The sequence below is a fragment of the Geotrypetes seraphini genome, chromosome 9 (assembly GCF_902459505.1).
Source record: "Geotrypetes seraphini chromosome 9, aGeoSer1.1, whole genome shotgun sequence".
In the NCBI taxonomy this organism is placed as follows: Eukaryota; Metazoa; Chordata; class Amphibia; order Gymnophiona; family Dermophiidae; genus Geotrypetes; species Geotrypetes seraphini.
This window is the reverse complement of record NC_047092.1, coordinates 471,819-487,486: the sequence shown is the minus strand read 5'-3', so window position 1 is coordinate 487,486 and position 15,668 is coordinate 471,819. Positions and strand designations below refer to the sequence as shown.

At 40.6% G+C, this 15,668-nt stretch overlaps 1 protein-coding gene across 1 annotated transcript in view; it reads left to right on the top strand.

Annotated features, from left to right (window-relative positions):
• Positions 1 to 15,668, top strand: part of SEMA3C (semaphorin 3C) — a 126,060-nt gene that overhangs the window by 56,131 nt on the left and 54,261 nt on the right. The window contains exons 7-8 of the mRNA XM_033959070.1: positions 7,709 to 7,828; positions 11,768 to 11,910. Of these exons, the coding sequence (XP_033814961.1) occupies positions 7,709 to 7,828; positions 11,768 to 11,910 (263 nt within the window). The remainder of the gene's footprint in view (positions 1 to 7,708; positions 7,829 to 11,767; positions 11,911 to 15,668) is intronic.

The window sequence follows — 15,668 nt, the reverse complement described above, 5'->3', positions numbered from 1 at the left end:
CTCCCTCTTCCTAACTGATTCAGTGCACAAAGCCATGGGCAGTGGCTCCTACGGGCATCCTGCACCTGAACCGGAAGCCTTCTCTCTGACATTGCAACATCAGAGGGAAGGCTTTCGGATGAGGCACTGGACGTGCAAGGTGCAATTAGTACTATTATGGGGACGGGATCTGGGGTGGAGATTGGGTAGAGATGGGCGGGGTCTGGCCCACAACTTAGCCCAGTTTTCTTCAACCGCCGGTCCACGGACCAATGCCGGTCCACAGAATAATTCTTTTATTTCTGCCGGTCCATAAGTGTAAAAAGGTTGAAAAACACTGGTTATAAAATATTTGGGTATAACTTATGTCTATTATCAGCAGGAACATCTGAGGCCATTTATTGATTTTAAAAAGTTGTCTGCCTGAAGTTCAAGTTATTTAGATTGCTAACTTAAAGAATATATGGGAGTTTAATTCAAGTTAAAGCCTTTTCTTATATTTTTTTTTCCTCTTCTTTTTTCTCTTTATTATTAGGGGGCTACGGAGGAACTTTAAATTTGTTTTCTAACTGTTTAATTTTCTTTGAACAGATTTTGTATTTAGTTCTGTATTGCCTGAACAAGTGTGCACATGTGAGATTGTTGAAAATTATAATAAAAATATAAAGAAATCAATAAAAAGATCTTATCTTTAACCAGGGCACCCTATTGTCCTCTTGCTGGTTATACACTTGAACATTCAGAGCTTCCTTCACACTCGAACTCTCAGAAGAAACATCACTTAGTAGCCACTTTCATCAAAGAAGAATTCAATGTTTGCACAGCGTCCCATAGTACATCCAAAGTCACCATATTTGGCCTCATAAACACAGACACCATTTGCCCTATTACAGTACATTTAAAACTTATCATCTCAGACATGTAACTAAATGTGATAGTGATCATATTATTTATGTTTTGAAATGCCCATGCCAGAAATTTTATGTGGGCAAAACAACAGAATGAAATAAAAATCAGAATATCAGAACAACGTAAAGAAGCACCTCTAGGACTATGTTGTCTAGAAAATAGACATAAATTTGAGCAGCTCCAATGTTTTGCCATAGACGGGATAATGGAATCTATAGGGGTAGAAAATGACCAGCTTGAACTGCGCTGGATCCATCGCTTCAACCACGGGGTTTAAATGCCACAATCAATTGGCAAACATTCTTTTAATTTATTACATTTAAAACTTTTGCTGCTTAAAATACCATTCAACCATAATTTCCAAGTTCATTAAAACGTTCTATCCTGCACCAAGGGTCAAAGCCTTCTGGGAGACTTACAGTCTAAAAAGCCAATTAGTGGCTTTACAGAAAAACAAGAAAACAAAAGAAAGTAAATAGTACAATCTAATTGAAATCAGTTTAAAAGATACATAAATCGTATCAATCTGTATTTCTAATGTCTAATATCTTGGTCCAAACAGTGTGAGGGGCATAATCAAAAACAATGTTTAAATCCCCTTTTGGTCTAAGGCCCCGCCTAAGCGCAGAAAGTAGGTAGCAGGGAAATGTTCATTCTCAAAAAAAAAAATCCAATCTGTGATTTTTTTTTTTGAGAATGGCCTATCTGTACATTCAGCAGTTTAATTGCCCACACCGCCACTATGTGTATGCTTACAAGACATTTCCAAACAAAAAATCATCCAAGTCCGAAACACCCAAAACAAAACCTTTTAGGCAAGGAGAGGCCAGTCCTTCGCCTAAAAGCATGATTCTCTAACCAGCGTCTGTCATAAACAATGCTGGTTAGAGAATAATGGAACCATCCCTTCCCCCACAACAATCACAGCAGGAGAAATGTCCAATCTCTCCTACTGGACAAACCCCCGACCCTCCGGCACGATCGCGCTCTTCACTGGCAGGAGGGATGCCCAGTCCCTTCTGCTGGACACCCATCCCAAAGCGGCATGACCTTCACGACACCCCCCCACCCCTCTTGCTGGACCGCCCAGCCCACCCCCGCCTGGATACCCCCCCGGGCCACCCTCTAACCTTTTCTTGATTGCTGGCTGGACAGGTCTTCCCTCTATCCGGCCAGCAGGCCCGCCTTCAACTGAATGGTGGGCCTGCCCCTTCCCAGTGCATTGTGGGATGCACCAGGGAGGGGCCTAGGGCCTGATTGGCTCAGGCACCTAAGGCCCCACCCAAAGGATGGGTCTTAGGCGCCTGGGCCAACTGGAATCTTACGTGAGCTGAAAATATATCTGTAATATTGTAATAATATGCCCTGAGTCTCAGATGTAAATCTACTCTGTGGGTTTGGATCTTAAAATACCCACAAACCTTTATAAAGGTTCTAATAAAGAACCTTTTGCAGCCTTTATAGGATGCCCAGGTGGATTGTTTAATCATTTATGGATCTTTGGAATTATACAGAAAAATGGCATACCCGGATGTTGAAACTGCAAAAAAGCTTTCTCTTCAGAAGTTAAATAGCCTTAATAGCTTCTTCCAGTACAGACTATATCAATAGTTTAGTAATTTATAAAAATCTATGTTGGAAAGTTGACATTCTACGTCAGCAATATAATCAACCTGATCCATAACAATGACTGAGCCTCCCTTATCTGCAGATTTTATAATCATCATCTCTTTCTCTTCCCTACTTAAGTTGTAATATTTTGGAGGTACATATTGTTCTGAGCTGATGAAAAATGATGGGGATGTTTTCCCCCATAAACATTACCGTAATTCTCATTGTAAAATGTGGAATACAATGTAGATTTTTGTGCCATCTAAACAACTCTAAAACTGCACCCTCCTTGACACCTCTGCATGGTCTTCACATATACATAGCAGATTTTAAAATCATCATTTACACATGTATGTGATACATACACATATACATGCTGCTAATTCTACAGGAAATGTTTCTAAAATAAAGGTATAAATACATACTGGGACGGACTGACAGTTCATCAAGCTCAGTATCCTGTTTCCAACATTGGCCAGTCTGGGTTACAAGTACTTGGCAAGATCCCAAAAGAGTACAACAGATTTTATGCTGCTTATCCCAGGAATAAGCAGTGGATTTTCATTTATTCACACCTTCACAGAAATGCAGCAAATTGGTGAGGCAAGACCTCCCTTGGCTGAACTCAAGCTGATTCTGTCCCATTGAACCATGTTTGTCTATGTGTTCTGCAATTTTAGTTTTTTATAATGGTTTCAACTATTTCTCCCGGCACTGAAGTCAGGCTTACTGGTCTGTAATTTCCTGGATCACCCCTGGAACCCTCCAATCTTAGGTACTACCGTGAATTTTAGCGATAGATTACGGATCACTAACAGCAGATCAGCAGTTTCAAGTCTGAGTTCTTTCAGTATCCTGGGATGTAAACCATCCGATTCACATGATTTATCACTGTTTAATTTATCCATTTTGGCTCAGTATGTCTTCCAGGTTTACCGAGATTTCTTTCAGTTCCTCTGCATTGTCACCCTTGAAAAATAGTTCTGGTTTAGGTAGATCTCTTTCATCTTCTTATGTAAAGACCAAAGCAAAGAATTAATTTAGTCTCTCCACTATGGCCTATCCTCCCTAAGTGCCCCCTTTGCTTCTTGATGATCCAAAAGTCCCACGAATTCCCTCACAGGCTTTCTGCTTTTGATATATCTGAAAAAGTTGTTACTATGAATTTTTGCCTCTTTGGCAAGTTTCTCTTCTTATTCTTTGTTAGCCTTCTAACTTGCCAATTCCTATGTTGCTTCTTCTTTTCTTCATTTGGATCCCTTTTCCATTCTTTGAATGATGTTCTTTGGGCTCTAATAGCCTCTTTCACTTCATCTTCCGGCTCTTGGTTGCTCTTCATTCTACCTTTGTTAATACACAGAATACATCTGGTCTGGGCATAAATTCCATACCCGATTTAAAGTCTTAACTGTTGCTGGTGATCCTTTTAGCTTCTTTTTAATCAATTTCCTCATTTTATCATAGTCACCTTTTGAAAATTAAATGCTACTACAGTAGATTTCTTTAGCGACGTCACTCACTCACTCAGCTGCCCCTCACTATCTTTCTTCACTTATCTCCCCCTATGAGCTCCGCTCAGCTGGTAAGTTCCTCCTATCTGTGCCCTTCTCTTCAACTTCCAACTCCAGACTCCGTCCCTTTTGCCTTGCTGCACCATATGCTTGGAACAAGCTGCCCGAATCCCTCCAGTGGGCTCCACCTCTGGCAGTGTTCAAGGCCCAGTTAAAGGCTCACCTCTTCAAGAGTGCTTTTGACTCCTAATTCCTCTCACCTTGGGTTCTGCAATTTCAACCCTGTATGTCATGTCTACCTGTCCAAGTTAGATTATAAGCTCTTCTGAGCAGAGACCATCTATAAATGTAAAAATGTACAGCGCTGCGTATACCTTTCAGTGCTATATAAGTGATAAGTAGTAGTAGTTCCAGAGTCCCTAAAAATAAAAACCAAAATCGGTATTGTGGAAAGTATGTTCTAGAAGCAGGTATTTATTCAATCGAACACTGAAGAATACATGCTCATTCAAATAAACAGAAGATGGTACGGACCCAACACGCCTTCCTCGGGGGTCCTATAAAGTCTTAGGGTACATATGTATGAACTTATATTATATGATCATGTTGAGTGTGTGAACAACATGAGTGAGTCCAGCTGCTGAAATATAGAAATAACCAGTGGGGACCATGTTGATGGATTGGTTGTGATAGATGATTGATGGGGAAAAACGTTTGAGCCTTAAATTATGAACAAATTTATGAATGTGAGCTCGACTTTCAAAAAGATCTAAACCCACAAAGTCAAACCTTTGTTCAATAACTGGATTTGTGAGGAGCAGAAATCTGCAATCCTTCTTTAAGGTGTGACAATGTGGTCTTCTGAGTTTTCTGGCATCCTCGGGATAGTTGGCCTCATTGACCTTGCTGTGCTAAAATAAAAAATAAAAAAAGTTGTATACCTGCCTATGTGAACCAAGTCAGATCGTGAACCCAAAGATAATCTGGCATCATCTGTGGATAAACTAAGTCTTTACAACAATCCTCTTCATTTCGTAAGAACTTCTTCAATTTTTAAGTTCTTCCTTTCAATCTGAAATATAAAGCCATGTGGCCCTGAAATTGCTTACATTGTGTGTCATAGTGTTCAGTTTCAGCCAAATTCTTGAACTGATTAAGTTTTTTCTTCAAAATAGTCTTTAGTTCCTGATCAATTATCAGGATCAAGAGGTGCCAAGAAGCAGCTAAAATCCTGTTCCATCTAGTTACAAATTCTGGGATATCTGAATATACTACATTGAGCTGGCATACTGGGTCAGACGAATGGTCCATATACCAGTATCCTGTTTATATCACCTTTTTGATTTAGTCTACTACATAAGATTGGTTTTTGGAACTATCACTATTTTTTGAGCCTTAATGTAATTGCCATTTGCACGCTAAAATTACAGAACATTAGCATTTATGTGGGTAAGTGAACATTTGTACACTAAAATTACAGAACACTAGCATTTGCACTTAAGTGTTATGTGTGTGTGCAATGCTGTTCTATAATTTTGGTGCATAATTTGCTTAGTGTAATATTATTTTTATTTTTAATTTATTTAATTTTCTCTACCGTTCTCCCAGGGGAGCTCAGAATGGTTTACATGAATTCATTCAGGTACTTGAGCATTTTTCCCTATCCCGGCCTTTCGATGTTAGAATTTCTGTCCTCTTTTGTTAACCTCTGGCACTGCAGTAGCTGTAGCTGATTCTTGTGCACTACATAACACAGCACGGCAGATTCATTATATTTAACTGAGCCTCTTGTCTACAGGATATTAATTTCAGCAACATACAAAGATAGATTCTTTCTTTCAGGGCAATGGGACAAGTCTTCCTTTCCACAGTATATCTTTGTCTTTTAAATCGTTGCAGTCAGTGTCCTCCCTCTTATGCACAGGCCCTGGTGTACAGGTCCCTTAAAAAAAAATGACCCCCAAACAGGGGTGAACTGACAGTGATCTGGGCATTAAGAGTCATGATCCTGGGGCTCAAGGATCTCTCGAATGAAGACAGGCTGCACAAGTTGCGGCTATACTCTCTCGAGGAACGTAGGGAGAGGGGAGATATGATAGAGACATTTAAGTACATCACTGGTCGAATAGAGGTGGAAGACGATGTTTTCCTTCTAAAAGGTCCCTCGTCCACAAGGGGACATCCGTTGAAAATCAGGGGGGGGGGAAATTTCATGGGGATACCAGGAAGTACTTCTTCACTGAAAGAGTGGTGGACTATTGGAACGAGCTCCCGGAGCAGGTGATCGTAGCCAGCAGCATACAAGATTTTAAGAATAAATGGGATGCCCACATCGGATCCCTACGAGGGTAGCATAGAGGAGGGCAGCTTGGGGACGAGTGATAGAGTGTAGATTAGGGGAGGGTTGTTGGAGTGGGCAGACTTGATGGGCTATGGCCCTTTTCTGCCGTCATTTTCTATGTTTTTATGTTTCTATGAGCTCTACCCACCTATCAAAAGTAAACTCGATGGAAGCTAGGGGAAAGTGGCCTCCCTACTGCTCTGGGACCTCAGTGGTCAGTTTGCTCCTGGCCCCAACTCTCTTTGAAGTGGTCAATGACAGCCGTCCTGAGATTGCACAGCTGTGAAGAAACACTGAAGGGCTCCACACTCTTTCCCGATCTGTTTCTGGGATCCATTTCAGTAGTCAGTGTTTTGGGGTTACAGCTCTGCAGCAAGTTCTTACTCATCTAATTAATCTGACAGCACAAAAGGCAGTCCTATCTTTGCCTGTGTGGTTATTGGGTGCCGACACTGACCTGTGACCTGGATTGGCCACTGTGGAAACAGGATACTGGGTAAATGAATCACTAGTCTGACCCAGGAGGGCTATTCTTAGGTTCTTATAGTGTCTGATTCAGATATCCTTCTATTTCTACTGTGAATTATTTCTATAGCGCTACAGCTACAAAGTTTGTCATGGATACAGTTAAGTGAAATGGTTAATCAGCGGGCTGGGTTGGAGGGCAGAGGAATAGAGTTAAGGATTGAAAGCTATATCAAAAAGGTAGGTTTTCAGTCTGCTTTTAAACAAGGGAAGGGAAGGGGCTTGATGGACAAACTTGGGTAATTTATTCCAGGCATAGGGGATAGCTAGATGAAAGGAATGGTCTGGAATTGGCAGTGGAGGAGAAGGGTAACGTTAAGAATGACTTATCTGAGGGACAGAGTTCTCTGGAAGAGAGAAGAAATATTGAAAGGCAGCAGAATGAACACACTTGTAGGTCATCAATATTCAGTGTCAATGCCCAGTCATGATCCCAGTGGCATACCTGGTAGGGCGGGAACCCGAGGTGGAGCACCCCCTCCTCTGGCTAGAGCACCTCCCTCATCCAGGCAGTGGGTAGGTGCATGAATTGGTTGCAGGGTTACAGGCAACCTACGAGCTGCCATCGGATCTACTGGTTCCCCACCCAAAATAAGAAGTTGATGTCACAGGGGGTCAAGGCCAGCACCCCCAATTCCATGCACTGAGGGTAGACCACCCCCACCCTACCCTTGGTATCTGGTCAGAGGCTTTAAAGCCACTGACTGCCACAGGCTGAATATCGGGCAGTTAGCTATCAAAGTTGGGACCCTAAGCCCTTTGAAAATTGACCCCATAGAAGCTAAATTGCACTAATTAAGATCCATAATGTTTTGTTTTCTCTGTGTCATAGATGAAGAGCTGTTTTCTGGGATGTACATAGATTTTATGAGTACTGATGGAGCCATTTTTCGCAGTTTGACTCGGAGGAATGCCGTGAGGACAGATCAGCATAACTCCAAATGGTTAAGTGGTAAGTACATAAATGATGGATTTGGGCTCTCTAGGTGACTGGAACCATTTGAGTGACTCCTGCTGGTGGAGCAGAGCTGGAACTGAGTCCTGTCATTCAAGGAGGAATAGAAAGGAGAGAAATGGCCATAAGCAAGTAACCCTCTAAAGGGTTTTCTTATACGTGCACTGGTCTTTTATTCAACTGCTTCATGCCTAGAAGGATTTGGGGATGGAGTCTGGGCAAAGGAGGAGTTACGCAAATTCAACATGGGGAGTTGAGAAAACTAGAAATAAATACTCAAGGATTAGGGCCCGAATATATCCCATATTAACTCAAAACAAGCCCCACACGGACAAACGATACACACACCCAGCAACACTACAAGGCCTTGCTTACCACCAACAACATTCACACTCCCCAAAGAGAAAGGGAAAAAGGAACAAGAAAAGAAGTGGAGAAAAAGGCCTCAGTTCAGCTTCATCTGGCCAAAAAAAACTCCACTCCTACAAAAGCTGTTTATGTGTAAATGCTGAAAAATAGTCCAAGAAAACAGGGCAACTAAAGTAGCTGCCAGGTGGTATCAAACGGCACGCCTAATACAGGTGAAAGTCAGTGGGTGAATGTAACAAAAGGCAGCTCATAACATCCACAGCAAAAGCAAGAAAAATAACTTAGCTGCTAATGGCCTCCAAATCCAAATCCAGGCCAGGCAGTCCTTACACCCAACGGGGAACCCTCCGTTTCGCATCAAATCGCTGCGTCAGGGGTGTTCATATCATTGCTTCACATCCAGATATTCCAGACCCGGCCACCATACTCCTCAAACATCCTCACCACTTCATCGATCAGAACTGGCGCCAGGAGTATGGTGGGTCTGGAATATCTGGATGTGAAGCAATGATATGAACACCCCTGACGCAGCGATTTGATGTGAAACGGAGGGTTCCCCGTTGGGTGTAAGGACTTTCTGGCCTGGATTTGGATTTGGAGGCCATTAGCAGCTAAGTTATTTTTCTTGCTTTTGCTGTGGATGTTATGAGCTGCCTTTTGTTACATTCACCCACTGACTTTTACCTGTATTAGGTGTGCCGTTTGATACCACCTGGCAGCTACTTTAGTTGCCCTGTTTTCTTGGACTATTTTTCAGCATTTACACATAAACAGCTTTTGTAGGAGTGGAGTTTTTTTTGGCCAGATGAAGCTGAACTGAGGCCTTTTTCTCCACTTCTTTTCTTGTTCCTTTTTCCCTTTCTCTTTGGGGAGTGTGAATGTTGTTGGTGGTAAGCAAGGCCTTGTAGTGTTGCTGGGTGTGTGTATCGTTTGTCCATGTGAGGCTTGTTTTGAGTTAATAAGAGTTGAGAAAACCCCATTATTTGCACAAGTTGGACACTTCTATCCACTAATTTTCATTGGAATAGAAAGCCTGCAGAGCCACAAGAGTTGACCGCCCAATAAGATAAGTGCAATATTTTATTTATTTATTTAACATTATATAAGAGATAATATTAGCACTCATTGGATGGTCTTGGATTATTAGGTCAGAAACAATATACATTAAGGGACCTAAAAGTGCGATGATGGTCCCTCATTGATCTCATTGTGGCTCGCATGCAAGAGATAAGACACTGAGCATTTTTTATATATTTAAATATTCACTTACATATATAAGTACTACTGGCAATTTATAAATTTATACTCCTTTATATTTATACTTTCAAAGCACCATTAAGCCACAATGTATACATTCTGTGACTTCAGCTTAGCTGCTGTAAGCAATAACATTTTTGATCTAAATGTAAATATGTCTTTGCACCTTTTAAAAATAGGCTGAAAATGAGCCACTTCCCTATCTCCGAATGAGACAACCAGTTATAAAGTTCCTCTCTAACAGGGCCATCGATAAAGAACATGCAAGCAGTTGCATGCTGATGTGTATATGCTTTACAGTCAGAGCTATTACAGAAAATTTAGGGCTAATCTAGAGTCATTTATTTCAATTGGCCTTTGCTTAGGGTCAGCTCTGTGAGGTGGGAATGACGGCACCAGCACAACCTTTTAATCTGCTTACAATAAGTCCATAGAATGTTTGTTCATTTTATGGGGTTCATTTTCTAATTTCCTTAACCTGTTTTTAGAATTGCCTTGATTTGAATTTCTCAAGACTAGTGATAAAGCAGATTTGTACTCAACGTAAACGGACCTTGTTTTCCTTTGAAGAAGCAGAGCATTTGTGGGAGGAGCTTTCTGAGACTTATTTACACTCACTTCCTTCTGCTGTTTTATGTGTAATGTAAAAACTTAATTTGTGTTACAAAATTTGTGCTCTATTGATTGATGATGTTATTCGTAATTACTAATCAATATCAATTTTGTATACTCCCTTTTTTTTCTCATTATTGTTCTGGTTTATAAGTGCAAACAATTTTTATTGAACAATAAAGGAAGATTCGCTCAAGAAACGAACAGTGGCAGTGTTCAATATAATACAGAAAGACTCCCAACCCAAACCCCTCCCCATCCCATTATGCGAAACAAATATCATTGATGATAAGAGAACAAGAATAACAACGGAAGCAAAAAGGTATAGTCATGGCATCAACAATTTTCCCACGTGTTCCAAACTAAGATAGGAAACCTCCCCTCCCCCCTCCAACACATGTCCAGTCCCATATCCCAAGGGCCAGTAGCAAGAGAGGAAAAAAAAGGGGGGGGGGAACCAGACATGAAAACCCCCCAAAATAACATCTAAGTCCCAACCAACACTCCCCACCCCAAGCTAGCCCCCCCCCCCAACCCCTCAGAATAGAGACAAGGTAGAAGGAAACCAAAAAGCAGTGGAAAACAGAGTAGACTTAAAGCAAATTCAAAATTTGGCTGCGCTTTTGAGATGGTAGAGAATTAAGATAGGGATCTCAAATGGCTAAAACCCGCTTTTTCCGCTTAGAGGTACCTCGTGCATCCTTAGCCTCCCAACTCAATAACTCAAGGATAGCCAGTCTCCAACCCCAATACGAGGGGGAATACGGTGAGGTCCATATTGTTCTGGTTTATAAATAAATTGTTGTTATAAACATAAACCTCAACAAAAGTCCATGTAAGCCCTGTTCTGTAAATACTCACATCTCACACAGAACGTGTTTTACAGATGGGGTACACATAGGTAGAGTCTGGGTGGAACAGGGACAATCCCTGGTGTCTTTGGAAGTGAGGCTTATTTAAATGACTACTTCCCTTTATAGGGTATCAGCACCCCCCTTCTCCTCCCCCCTCATAGAGCTCTATAAATGCTCACGCTTAGACTAATTAAAAAACATGCATAAATTATAATCATCATTAGGCACCTAACTGCACATGTCCCCCCTCCCCCACTGTACCTAGAATCCTCAAAAGTAAAGTAGCCCTATTTGAGGATTTTTGAACCCGATGCTGATCTTGAGCTTTTGACCAGTCCCCAATGCAGATATCGAAATGAGACGCTCGTCGAACTCATTAACATCAAGCCAACATCCAAATAAGTTCAGCAGACATTTGTAGACGCAGAGCATTAATGTTCATATAGTGACACAGGGCCAATCTAACAGTGAACTGACATGGAGCAAAGTGAAATCGGGGCTTTTTTCTTGTTTTTTACACCCATAATTTTCACAGAAACAAGAGTGCACAAAACAGGGAGACAACATTTATGATGTAACCATAGCGCTTGCTTATAGGGACTTTTTCCCACATGTGGAGTGGGTACTGCTGAAATTACTGAAGCTTTTCCCTTCACTTAAAAATATTTCTGTATTGATTCCTTACTCAGTATCTTTTTGCTCTGTTGCTGATATACTCCTATAAGGGATTTTTTTAAGAGCAATGTATCTATGTTTTTAAATTGTGAGCCTTAGCCTAAAATCTGCATTTGTGCCATTATATTTTCTTCCTGTACTAATCTTTAGTAATATTGATTTTTTTCAGAACCTATATTTGTGGATGCTCAGGTTCTTCCGGATGGGAGTGATCCAAATGATGCCAAGGTGTATTTCTTCTTGAAAGAACGACTGACAGATAACAGTGGTACCACCAGACAGATTCATTCAGTGGTTTCTAGAGTATGCCCAGTAAGAACTTTTCCCTGTACTGTTTTAAAGGCTTCTGAGCTTCAGAGAGGACGGGCTAGAAATCAAATAAATAAATAATAAGGCAGAACACAAATTGTTTAATAATTGATGAACACTTCTAGTTCTTGATTATAAACAAAAAAATCTCTGGCTATCCAAAATGATTTAAGTGAGCAGGAGAGGCCTCTGCTTCCTTACACCATGCTCAGAGGGGCAGCCATAACTGAGCAGTGCAGATGAATATCAGCTCTGGCCAGACATTTTGATACTAGACTGGAAAGAGTCATTCCACTGGCATAATTGTCTCATGTGGATCATGGCTGAATATCACCTGGGACCCACATAAACTCCAGTGGCCAGGTCAGAAGGAATTAGCCCCCAATATTCTGTGCTGATGGCCAGATATGGCCTTGCATTGAATATCCAGGGCTAATTCTATCCAAGCTGACCACTGCAGACTAAATATTGACTGGAAGTTCTATAATAATTCTATTATTCATATAGCATCAGCCACTGTGAGCTAATTTAGTAAAACTAAGTTAATATGGCAGAAAAGTGCCAATTTTAACTTGTCTTATAAAGACACAAAGGTGCTCCTAAAAGTCTTTCTAAAACAGTTGTGCAAATCCTGCAGAAATCATGCCTTGTTTGAAAGTGTGGGCTGGAGAATGACATGGGGACATGTGATGTCAATATCCCCATCTCGTCCCTGTCTCTGCCCCATTCCTGCAAGCTCTTTCCTCATCTGCACAAGCCTCGAACACTTTAAAATCATAACCGTTCAATGCTTGTGCAGTTAAGGCAGACCTTGCAGGAATGGGACAAGGACAGAACTCATGAGGACAGGGATATTGAGATTCTGCAGGGAATGGAGACAAATTTGGCCCCGTGTCAGGCATTTCACAGCTGTAAAAGTGCATAGAATGTTGCTACTATTTGGGGTTTTGGCAGGTACTAGTGACCTGGATTAGCCACCATGAGAACGGGCTACTGGGCTTGATGGACCATTGGTCTGACCCAGTAAGCCTATTCTTATGTTTTTATTGCAAGGCGCAAGTTGCAACTGTGCCAAAACTATGCACTTGAACATATTTAGGCTGAAATTCTATATAAAGCATCCTAAGTTGCAAGGGCAACTTGATTAATGCCAATTGACACCAATAACTGACATCAGTTGGCACTCATTACAAGTTATGCTCATAACTTTGTAAGCGCATTCTATAAAGTGGTGAATGTCACGTCTAGTGCGTGAATCTCAAAAGGGAAAAGGACGCACCAAGGGCAAACTAAACTAAACTAAAGCTTAACTTTATATACCGGGTCGTCAACTTAAGGAAGTTCGACTCGGTTTTCAACAATTACATAAAAACTAAAGAGAGTAATAGCAAAAGTTTCAAAGAGATTAGTTTTCAAAATGTTTGGCAAAAAGAAAAGTTTTTAGAAGTTTGCGGAAAGATTGGAAAGAACTGGGGCTCCTCAGAATTAAGGGGAGTTCATTCCATAGTTGAGAAAGTTTAAAAGCCAGAGATTGACTGAAGATCTTAACTCCTTTAATTCCTTTTCTAGATGGAAGGGAGAGTTTGAATAGTTGGATGCCTCTTGCAAAGGAAAATCTGTAAGCATTCCATAATAAGGGAACAAGGGGAATAAAAATGCCATATAAAATTTTGAAAGAGATGCAGGCACATTTGAATTGACTTCTAAAATAAACTGGGAGCCAATGAAAACTCAGGAGCAAAGGGGTCACATGGTCAAATTTACTTTTTCCAAAGATCAGCTTCGCAGCAGTATTCTCGATTAATCATAATCTTTGGAGACAGATCTTTGTGATGCCAAGATAGATAGCGTTACAGTAATCTGGATAATTGGATAGGTTCCTGGAGGATAAGGGGATAGAGGGGTACAGATAGAACTTGAGGTAGGTTATAGAAATGGTCAGTAACCACTTCACAGGTCGCGGACCTGATGGGCCGCCGCGGGAGCGGACCGCTGGGCAGGATGGACCTCTGGTCTGACCCAGTGGAGGCAACTTCTTATGTTCTTATGTTCTTAATCTAGTCGAGATAATATGATTGATTGGACCAAGACAGAGAAATGTCGATGATGAAAAAGATGTCTAACCTTCCTCAACATTTGTAAACTAAAAAAGCATTTCTTGACCTGGGAATTTATTTGGTCCTTAAAGGTAAGAGAGGAATCAAAAATGATTCCCAATATCTTAGATGAGACTCAATCTGCAAAGAGGCCCCAGATTACAAAGCTACAGTAGGAGGAAGACAGTCCAATTTTGGATCTAACCACAGAAGTTTAGTTTTAGTTGTATTAAGCTTCATCCGGACAGAAAGAGCCCAGGCTTGAAGTTTGGAAATGCAATGATTTACTTTGGAAACTAAATTGGTAATATCCGAATCGATCTCAATCAGTATAAAGATATCATTCGCATAGGTGAACAGCGTTTCTCAAGCTGACAGCTTAAAAGTATTCAGTGTAGTCATATAGAGATTAAATAAAATTGGAGAAAGCGGAGAGCCCTGGGGAACCCCACAAGGAGGCCACCAAAAATTGGAGATATCACCTTCAATATTCACTGAATAAGAGCGAGACAAAAGAAATTTAGAGAACCAATCCAGAACGACCTGATGGAGATCTATATCTGAAAGTAAATGAAGTAAAATGTCGTGATGTACTACATTGACCGCCGCAGATAAATCAAACTGGAGCAAAGTAGAACATTTATTTTGAAGATTTAATTGTTGAATTTTTGAAAGAAGAGAAATCAGTAAGGTTTCAGTACTAAAATTAAAATGAAACCCGATCTGCATGCAACTTGACCTAAATAGGAATGCTACTAAGTGCAATTCTATATATAGTGGGAGCTGTTCTGATCGATGACAATTTTGTAGAATTTGGGGTTACTGCACAAGCACGCCCCAAACTGTATTACAGTTTTAGGTATGACCTACCGTAATTTTATATCAGTCCAATTACATGCAAAAAGGATTTATAAAATTATTCTCCATGTGAATAAATGTCCTATCTGCCAATTATAAAGGAGAAAATGAAGAGAAAGACCTTAAAGCTTTGACAGCTCTACACCTCTCTAAGAGTGACTTTGAGTTGCAACTTATAATCACAGGAAATTTGATCACTTTTTGCAGGACTTTGGAAATAGCTCTGAGGAGGCCTTGAAATTCACTGGGGAGAGGATGTTGAGCTCTCCAAGAAGGGATACTCCCAGAAGAGTTAAATAATCAGGCTGCTTTTGAATCCTGGTAATTGTAACAATTAAAGACAAATAGCAAGTTTTCCAATTTATGTTTACCACATATATTGCCAAAAGGGATCCAAGCGGTTTACAATACATGATGGAGCATGGTGTTGTTCTGGTGTTTGTTTGTTTTTTATTAAAATGGATGAGGATGAAGTGGAAGGATTAGTGGATATTGAGTTGGGCTTTTCGTATATCTGGCTTTATAGGATAAAGTATGTGGGTATTTAGATAAAGGTGAGCAAGATGGTGTCTCATGTTTAACTTGGGGTCTGCTTTTAATTTAGTTGATACTAAATTGTTGCTTTTTCAGTGCAGGGAGTTTAGGATTTTAGGGGAGGCTTTAGGTTGGTTAAAATATTTTGTTTAAGAGTGAAAGCTCAGGTGATGAACAGTTACAACACTGATTTAGTGATATTTCCTTGTGGAGTGCCCCTGGGGGTCTTTTTATTCCCACTGTTGTTTAACATCATTTTATGACCACTGAAGA